At 40.2% G+C, this 9,155-nt stretch overlaps 1 protein-coding gene across 1 annotated transcript; it reads right to left on the reverse strand.

Moving 5' to 3' along the window:
- Positions 1 to 1,228: 1,228 nt before the first annotated feature.
- LOC129149621 (lysozyme C-like) lies at positions 1,229 to 4,652 on the reverse strand. The gene is made up of 4 exons (XM_054718399.1): positions 4,457 to 4,652; positions 3,371 to 3,535; positions 1,939 to 2,017; positions 1,229 to 1,400 (listed from the first exon to the last, which is right to left on the reverse strand). Exons 1-4 carry the CDS (start codon positions 4,590 to 4,592, stop codon positions 1,334 to 1,336), a joined length of 447 nt encoding a protein of 148 aa, XP_054574374.1. The 5' UTR covers positions 4,593 to 4,652; the 3' UTR covers positions 1,229 to 1,333.
- Positions 4,653 to 9,155: the final 4,503 nt, after the last annotated feature.

Below are 9,155 nucleotides of genomic sequence, written 5' to 3' on the forward strand. Positions count from 1 at the left end.
TACGGCTTTGAAGAGAGAGGAAGGAAAGTAAAATAGTAATAGTCACTTTGGAGAGTGGGGACACCAATCCAGAAGGATTGCAGACCGGTGACTAAGATGGCCTGGCAGACTTGAGGGCCCATCTGAGATTTGTGGTTATGAATTTACATATATTTTTATTCATTTCAGACAGAGGGAGAGGGAGAGAAACATCAACGATGAGATAGAATCATTGATTGGCTGCCTCCTGCATGACCCCTACTGTGGAACAAGCCCTTAACCCAAGCATGAGTTCTGACAGGAAATTGAACCCTGACCTCCTGGTTGATAGGTCGACTCTCAATCACTGAACCACACTAGCCAGGTGTGGTTGTGAATTTAAAGTGAGATCTGTCAGCATGCCTGTGGGTTGTTGTTTTTTTTCTCAGCAATATAACCTGTTTGGGTACAGGTGAGGTATAAGGAAATATTAAGAGGGCTAAGTCATTTTTTTTTCACAGTAGAGAAAGACAAGGTATGAGTCCTTTAATGAAAATGTTTATTTTTTTTACAACATTATAAGTTCACACTGGTGGTTAATTAGCAATTATTTCAATACTTTCAAACTCATCTGTCTCCAGTTTTAGTCATAATACATGAATCTAAGCTTATAAAATTAAGAAACAGCAACAGCTAATCTAATCCTTCTTGATATTCCTACATGATCAGCAAGATATATAAAAAAGTTCTTTAAAGGACTAAAGTAGATGGATATATAAATTGTGAGTTCATTTTTAAAGCTATATAAAAGTATCATTTCTAAGAAAGCATTTAAACCAAAAATCACACTTAATAAAAACAATATTCTTAATGCAGGCTATGTCCATTTTCAGCTATTTGGCATTCTGTTCCTTTGTAAATTTTAGATTGCCCAACAAAGAATGGTTATCTTTTACTGTTTTGGGAGATGAATGATCAGATGAACACATCAAATTCCTACTCAGCTGAGATTTTTCCCAAGGTCAATGTGTTTTAAGATAGTCTTTTATTACATATTTATCAAATATTGAGGAATACTGGTGTCATTCAAGATGAAGTCTTTGATTAAGAACTGAATGTACTGGAGACGTATTTGGTAATCAAGATTTTAGGTAAATTTTCACCAGCCTTAGCCCATCAGCTCACTGAAACATGTTGTAGACTTACTACCCAATCATTAACACGTTAGACAACATAGCCTCTTAGAAGAAAGACCATATTTTACTCCTGCTTCTGTAAAAACATTTTATTTGAAAGAAGTGTGAACTTTTACACAACTACTACTCCCTTGATATGAAAACAAGACAAAAGGAGCTGAAGAAGGAAAGCTGTCCAGTTACAATCTACAGCCCTTGATATACTGACTGACATTTTTGTTTTGACAACGATTTCTCCAAGCCACCCTGTAGAAAAAGGTGAAACAAATGGTGATAAGGTTAAAGCACATCTTCATTGTGATAGACGTACATCAAATCCTTTGTGAGGACAAATTATTTTAACACTATATGAAATACAGGCTATTGATAGATCCAGGTATTGCTATTTATTACATGGAGATATGTACACCAAATACTTCACTTCTCCCCAAAGCCCAGGCTACAGCATAGTATGCTGACCACAAGAGTCACATGCATTCCCTAACAGCCACTGCCAAGTGCATTCTACATTTACCTCATTCCAAACATTTCAAAATAGGACAAGGAACTGGAAGAGTGTGGAGAATCTTAAAAATTCTAGACATCCCCCCAAATTAATGGAGGAGGAAGAGAAAAAGATTCTGCATCTGTTAAAATAGATTGCTTCTAAGTGATAGTTTGTTTAGCATATGTCTAAAGCTGCAACTTTCAGTTCTTAGTAGCATATTGTGGTCCTTGAAAATCTTCTCTCACCTCTCTCCTAACACAGGGCAAAAAAGCTTTCCCCTTTAACGCTTACACATACCATGCTCTGATGCCTTGTGGATCCCTGACAACCCTCTTTGCACAGGTTACAGCCTGAGTGATGTCATCTTTAAGCAAAACTGAAAAACAGGAGGTGAGGAATGAAGACAACTTTCACAGAAATTTCAAGTTTAGGTTTACCCATTTTATTCTCTTAAGCTAAAATAATAAAGATTGGTATTTTTTAACATATAAATAATTTTGTGTGATAAAGAACAAATTGTAAAGCAGTATAATAGTACAATTTCATTTTTGTTAAAACACACGTGCCTGGCCAGTGGGCTCAGTGGTTGAGCATCAACCCATGAACCAGGAGATCATGGTTGGATTCCTGGTCAGGGTACATGCTGAGGTTGTGGGTTTAATCCCCAGTAGGGAGAGTGCAGGAGGCAGCCGATACATGTTTCTCACATCGATGTTTCTCCCTTCCCCTTCTCTCTCTCTCTCTCCAAAATCAGTAATAACAATAAAAAATAACCATAAAAAAACCCCCACACATTATGTACATATTTGTGTGTAGGTATATTTGTATATGACATAGCTATATATTCAAATATATGATTGATATATATTCTATCTAGAACAATATATACCAAAATTTACTAGTAGTCATAAATCTCTTGGTAATAAGAATTTTTATTTAGTGACCACAGATTATTATATAATACAAAATGTTTTTAAATAAATTAACTGGATAAAAAAGAATATTCTAAGAATAATCTTTTCTATTAGAATTTTAACATTTAGAAATTTAACAATATCAATTTTATAATACTTCTCCAATATTTTCATTTTTATGATTTTATTTTTTAAATTCAGAGTCACCTCTTTTTTTTAATAAATATATTTTATTGATTTTTTACAGAGAGGAAGGGAGTGGGATAGAGAGTTAGAAACATCGATGAGAGAGAAACATGGATCAGCTGCCTCCTGCACACCCCCTACTGGGGATGTGCCCGCAACCAAGGTACATGCCCTTGACTGGAATCCAACCTGGGACCCTTCAGTCCACAAGCTGACGGTCTATCCACTGAACCAAACCAATCAGGGCAACCTCTTTTTTTTTTAATCCTAACCTGAGGATGTTTTTTTTTGTGTGTTTTGTATTTTTTTTGTGTGTGTGTGTGTTTTTTTAGAGAAAGAAGGAAAGAGAGAGACAGAGAGAGAGAGAGAAACATTAATTGGTTGCCTCCCATACTTACCCCAACTAAGGATTGAACCCACAACCTAGGTATGTGCCCTGATGAGGACTCGAACCCGAAACCTTTTGTTATACGGGATGATGCTTCAACCAACTAAGTAACCCAGCCAGGTGGAGCTTTTGTAGGTCCCTGTTGAATTTTTGAAAACCTTTTCATTTGTATTGAATATCTATTCTTGCAAGCATGACCAGATGGGGCCTGAGCCCTCACTTAAATGCTACTTTCTCTTACCGCTGCAGGATATACCACAGGCGTTAACTGCTCTTGGGGTTTTGCCATCATTACACCAGTAGCGGCTATTGATCTGAAATATCCCATAATCAGTGCTTTTGCTTCCAGGATTGTAGTTTGTAGCTCGTGTGTTGTAACTACTTTCCCATTTGGCCAAACACATCCCTGAAAAGAACATATTTTTAGTAATAAATAGCAATGCCATATGACATATACTGCATACCATAATCAGTTCTATATAGCTCATTTTATTTTACTAATGACTTACTTTATAAGTAAAAAGATGTAGAACAGGAAAGACTATTTCATAGTCCATCCATATATCCATCAAACTATTCACTCATGCATTCAAAAATAGTTATTAAGGGGAAGTGTTTGAATTCAACCTAGACATACAGTGATAACATTGACAAAAATGGACTAAAATACAAAGTAACATTTACACAGGCACATCTTGGATTGCATAGAAAAAAAAAATGAAAACAATCAACTAGAGTGAGTAAGAATAATGAAATGGCATTTCCCGCTGCATTTCAGGGATCCTGACATAAACAGTGATTGAGGGGAAATAGGTTCCTTCTGCCCCTGTATTGAGATTTCAACGTAATTTAAAAAAAAAAAAAAAAACTTTGCTATGAAAGCTTCATGTCATGCAGGGGAATTAAAAAAGAGAAAAATGCTGCATTATTCTAGGCTCACAGAGCCCAAGATCCACCTGGGAAATAGCTGGAGTCAAGCACCAAAGACATGGCAGAGATTGCTCAGGTGCGCAAATGCATTAGTCAGCCTACATGTCCACTGAGTCTGAGGCAAGTGGCAAGCTTGGTAGCACTCGAAGAGTACAATGGGTGGTGGTTTATGTAGAATGGTGCAGAATTTTGCACTCCATGCCCTCATCCCTTCATCTGGCATTTCTGGTTCTAAAGGAACAAGCTGATTTTTTAAAAACCATTTTAAGTATACAAATCCTCAGCTAACTTTTTTTAAAGAAGTCCATTCACGCAAAGCCCCTTTCTCATTATTCATCCTCTGTTAGTATGTGTGCACACCTGGCTGGCTATTTGGAAGTATGGAGAGTTAACTTACAGTTTGCCAGGCTCACTCCCCTGTAGCCATCCATTCCAAGTCTTTTCAAGGTTCTGGCCAGCTCACACCTCTCATAGACCTTGGCCTGGACGGCGACAGAGAGGAGGAGAAGCCCCAGAGTCAGGAGAGCCTTCATGTTGACTGCGAAGCCAGACCGCTCAGATGGCCAGGGTAGGCTGGCCCCAGTATTTAACCTCTTTTAACTTCCTTCTCCTGGTTGTTTGGAGGCTCCACCCCTTGAGATATGTGGAAAACAGGAACAATTTTTTGGCTCACTGATTTCAAAGATTAAAAGAATTAATCCACAAGAACATTGATGAAATGACATTGTTTAAAGACCTGGCTCAGGAAGAATTGGTATTAGCACTATTTCCAAAACAGGAACTTTCTCTTATTTTTATGAATTTTAGCAACTCTAAAGAAAAAAAAAAAAGAAAAAACCCACAAACGAACACTACACAAACTGAAAATGAGTTCTCATTTTTCATTAAATGGTTTTGTGTGCATTCACTATGCTGTTTTCATCTTAAAATTATTTTATGTACTCAGCATAAAAGAACGTGACACCTTGTCTGTTGTTTTAATTGGTATATAGCACTACATGATGTTGCCCAGCCAGATTTCTACTTTAACTTTTTCGAAAAATTTTAAAAATATATTTTTTATTGATTTCAGAGAGGGAGAGAGAAATAGAAACATCAATGATGAGAGAGAATCACTGATCAGCTGCCTCCTGCACACCTCACAGGATTGAGCCCTTAACCTAGGTATGTGCCCTGACCTGGAATCAAACCGTGACCTCATAGGTCAATGCTCAACCACTAAGCCACGCCATCTGGTCTACTTTAATATTTTTTGTTACTATGATACATGTTTTGTTTATAAATGAGCCTCATGAGAATAACATCTCTAACACCTTTACAACAATGCCTTACCTCAGATTTCCATGTTAAAACATAGGGGTCATTATAAAGTTGGAGAACTTTGTAATCAAACCTACAGAATAGCAGAATATGCTGCTTGAAAACCTGCCCCTTTGCCAGAGGATTATTTTGAGCTGGAGGCAATTACAAAGAAACAGACCCACAAAAAGCTCTCTACACTATGTGCCTGAAGCAGAACAGAAATGTGTACAGAAGGTAATAACCTGCAATAGTACATGCTTGTCAGCCCTGAGGCAGCACATACCAAACTTTACTGACTGGCTATTATCTTCCGTTAGTCCCCCATATATTTAGCTTCCCACGGTTCGCTGCCCTTGGGAGACTTAAGGCTCTTTCCCTCTCTCGTCATTTCTCTAAAAACGTTTGGTTCTTGGTAAAGATGCTTGAAAACGCAAGTGCTAGCCACCTCTTGGAGTTACTCAACCCTGCATTTCTCCTGAGCATGTATGAGGTGTGCATGTTCATGAACATGGTTATTTTTTCTTGTTAATCTGTCTTTTGTTACAAAGTCCCAGCTGAAACCCTAATAGGGTAGAAGGGAAGGGATTTTTTTTCTCCTGTACAGTTTCTGGCAATGAGGATGGGACGTTAAAAGACTGGGATATGCCGCTCTCCCTAGAGACTGCAGTTGAGATATGGGATAAGTGACAACAGACAAAGGAAGGTGAGGATTCTTACCATGTCAGTGTCCCATATCGGACTACTCAAAAGAGGAGGATAAAATTTTCTCCTTGTCTCTTCCTTTCCAAATGTATAACGGTGGGAGAAAACCATTTGTAAAAATAGATCTTGAATTATGACTCTTATAAATTTCCTTCGGGGCACTCATAGGTTATCGATTCTTAGCTTGCCAGAAACAGTCAGGTTTTCTTTTGTCTCAGTCTTTTGTGTCATTTTTCATAAAAATGAAAATCATAAGATGAGCATCTCCATTTGTCTTATTTTATGTACCAAAAACTTGGCTTTGTAACCAGTGAGAATACACTCTGGTTTCTGCCACTTGCGGGTGGAAAGGGGCGTTCATTGTCAAGCTTGCATCAGGCAGCCAGCTAGCAGCTGGCTAAGAACCTAAGACTTGAAAAGCAGCATTCCCTTTGTCTAAATGTGCCAGCTTTCCGGAGAGTGTGCCATATATACCACATATATTTTATATATTTTAGAGGCCTGGTGCACAAAATTCGTGCACGGGTGGGGAGTGTCCCTCAGCCCAGCCAGCACCCTCTCCAATCTGGGACCCCTTGAGGGATATCCAACTGCCCATTTAGGCCCAATCCCAGCAGGATTGGGCCTAAATAGGCAGCCAGGCATCACTCTCACAATCCAGGACTGCTGGATCCCAACCGCTCGCCAGCTTGCCTGCCTGATTGCCCTTAACTGCTTCTGCCTGCCAGCCTGATCACCCCCTAACCACTCCCCTGCCAGCCTGATCGACAACTAACTTCTCCCCTGCCGACCTGGTCACCCCTAACTGTCCTCCCTGCAGGCCTGGTTGCCCCTAACTGCTCTCTGCTGCAGGCCTGGTTGCCCATAACTGCTCTCCCTTGCAGGCCTTGTCCCTCCCAGCTGCCCTCCCCTGCAAGCCTGGTCTCCCCTAACTACCCTCCCCTGCTGGCTTGGTCCCCCACAACTGCTCTCCCCTGCAGGCCTTGTCCCTCCCAACTGCCCTCCCCTGCAGGCCTCTTCCCCCCCCCCCCCCAACTGCCCTCCCCTGCAGGCCTGGTTGCCCCTAACTGCCCTCCTCTGCAGGCCTGGTCCCTCCCAACTGCCCTCCCCTGCTGGCCTGATCGCCCACAACTGCCCTCCCCTGCTGGCCATCTTTGACCACATGGGGGCGGCCATCTTATGTGTTGGAGTGATTGTCAATTTGCATATAACATCTTTATTATATAGGATCGGGGATCGGGCCTAAACAGGCAGTTGGACATCCCTTGAGGGGTCCCATATTGGAGAGGGTACAGGCTGGGCTGAGGGACAACTCCCCTCCATGCACAAATTTCGTGCACTGGGCCTCTGTATATATATAATATTTCAGAAAGGAAAAGAGAGGGAGAGAGAGATAGCAACATCAGTGATGAGAGAAAATCATTGATTGGCTGCCTTCTGCAAGCTTCACACTGGGAACAGAGCCTGCAACCTGGGCATGTGCCCTGACAGGGAATCAAACCATGACCTTCTGTTTCATAGGTCGAAACTCAACCACTGAGCCACACCAACCAAGCGCTGGAGAGTTTATCTTAAAAAAGAGTCCAACTATATAAAGAACCATTTTCATGTCTACCTTTTTGCCTTGTTTGTGCTGGAAAAATTCATATCCCAGTATCTCCTTTTCAGTAACACCGTTGAATGGGTCTGTAATTTAAGGTGTCTTACTTTGTGGGAGATAGAAATTTCTTTACTACCTGTGACATTGAGGTCTTTGCTTTCTTAGGCTATCTTTGGAGTGGCTCTGCATCTTGAGAAATCTGCATGCTTTATACACTCTTTGGAGACAGCTCTTGTGTCCATGGTTAAGCCATAAAAGGGCTTATTGGTATATAGTCACAATTGAAATAGGTACCTCTTTGAAGATCTGGCCTTTCACATCTAAAAGGATTTTCAAGAGAGCTTTGTCCTAAACAAATGTCCTATTGGAAGAAAGAAAGAAAGAAAGAAAGAAAGAAAGAAAGAAAGAAAGAAAGAAAGAAAGAAAGAAAGAAAGAAAGAAAGAAAGAGAGAAAAGAAAAGAAAGAAAGAAAGAAAGAAAGAAAGAAAGAAAGAAAGAAAGAAAGAAAGAAAGAAAGAGAGAAAGAGAGAGAGAGAGAGAAAGAGGGAAGAAGGAAGGGAGGGAGGGAGGGAGGGAGGGAGGGAGGGAGGGAGGAAAGGAAGGAAGGAAGGAAGGAAGGAAGGAAGGAAGGAAGGAAACCCTAACTGGTTTGGCTCAGTGGCTAGTGTCAACCTGTGGATTCAAGGGTCCCAGGTTCGATTCCAGTCAAGGGCATATACTTTGGTTGCAGGCACATAACCAGGAGGGCAGCTGATCAATGTTTCTCTCTCATCGATGTTTCTAACTCTATCCCTCTCCCTTCCTCTCTTTAAAAAAATCAATAAAATGTATTTTAAAAAAAAGAAAGGGTGGAGGGAGGAAGATAGATATAGAAGAATGCCTTAGATAGTGTGTGTGTGTTGTGGGGGGGGGACCTGAATGGGAGAAGATATTTGCAAAGAACAGCTCTGACAAGGAGTTAATATTCAAAATATGTAAAGAACTCATACAAATGAACACCAAACAAACAATCTAAATAAAAAACAGGCAGAGGACCTGAACAGACACCTCTCCCAAGAAGACATACAAATGGCCAATAGCTATATGAAAAGATGTTCAACTTCACTGGCTATTAGTGAAATGCAAATCAAAACTACAATGAGATACCACCTCACACCTGTTAGAATGGCTGCTATCAACAAGACTAGTAATAAGTGTTGAGAGGCTGTGGAGAAAAAAGAACCCTCCTTCACTGCTGGAAGGAATGTAAACTTTGCATCCACTATGGAAACAGGTATGGAGTCTCCTCAAAAAAATTAATAGAGTTACACATAACCCAACAATCCCTCTTCTGGGTATCTACCCAAGAATTTTGAAAACATTTATTCACAAAGATATATGCACCCTTATATTCATTGTAGTATTATTCACGGTGGCCAAGATATAGAAACAAACGAAGTATCCTTCAGTAGATGCTTGGATAAGGATGTGGTAAATACACACAATGGAATAC

This window comes from Eptesicus fuscus, chromosome 7 (genome assembly GCF_027574615.1).
Source record: "Eptesicus fuscus isolate TK198812 chromosome 7, DD_ASM_mEF_20220401, whole genome shotgun sequence".
NCBI classification, from domain to species: domain Eukaryota; kingdom Metazoa; phylum Chordata; class Mammalia; order Chiroptera; family Vespertilionidae; genus Eptesicus; species Eptesicus fuscus.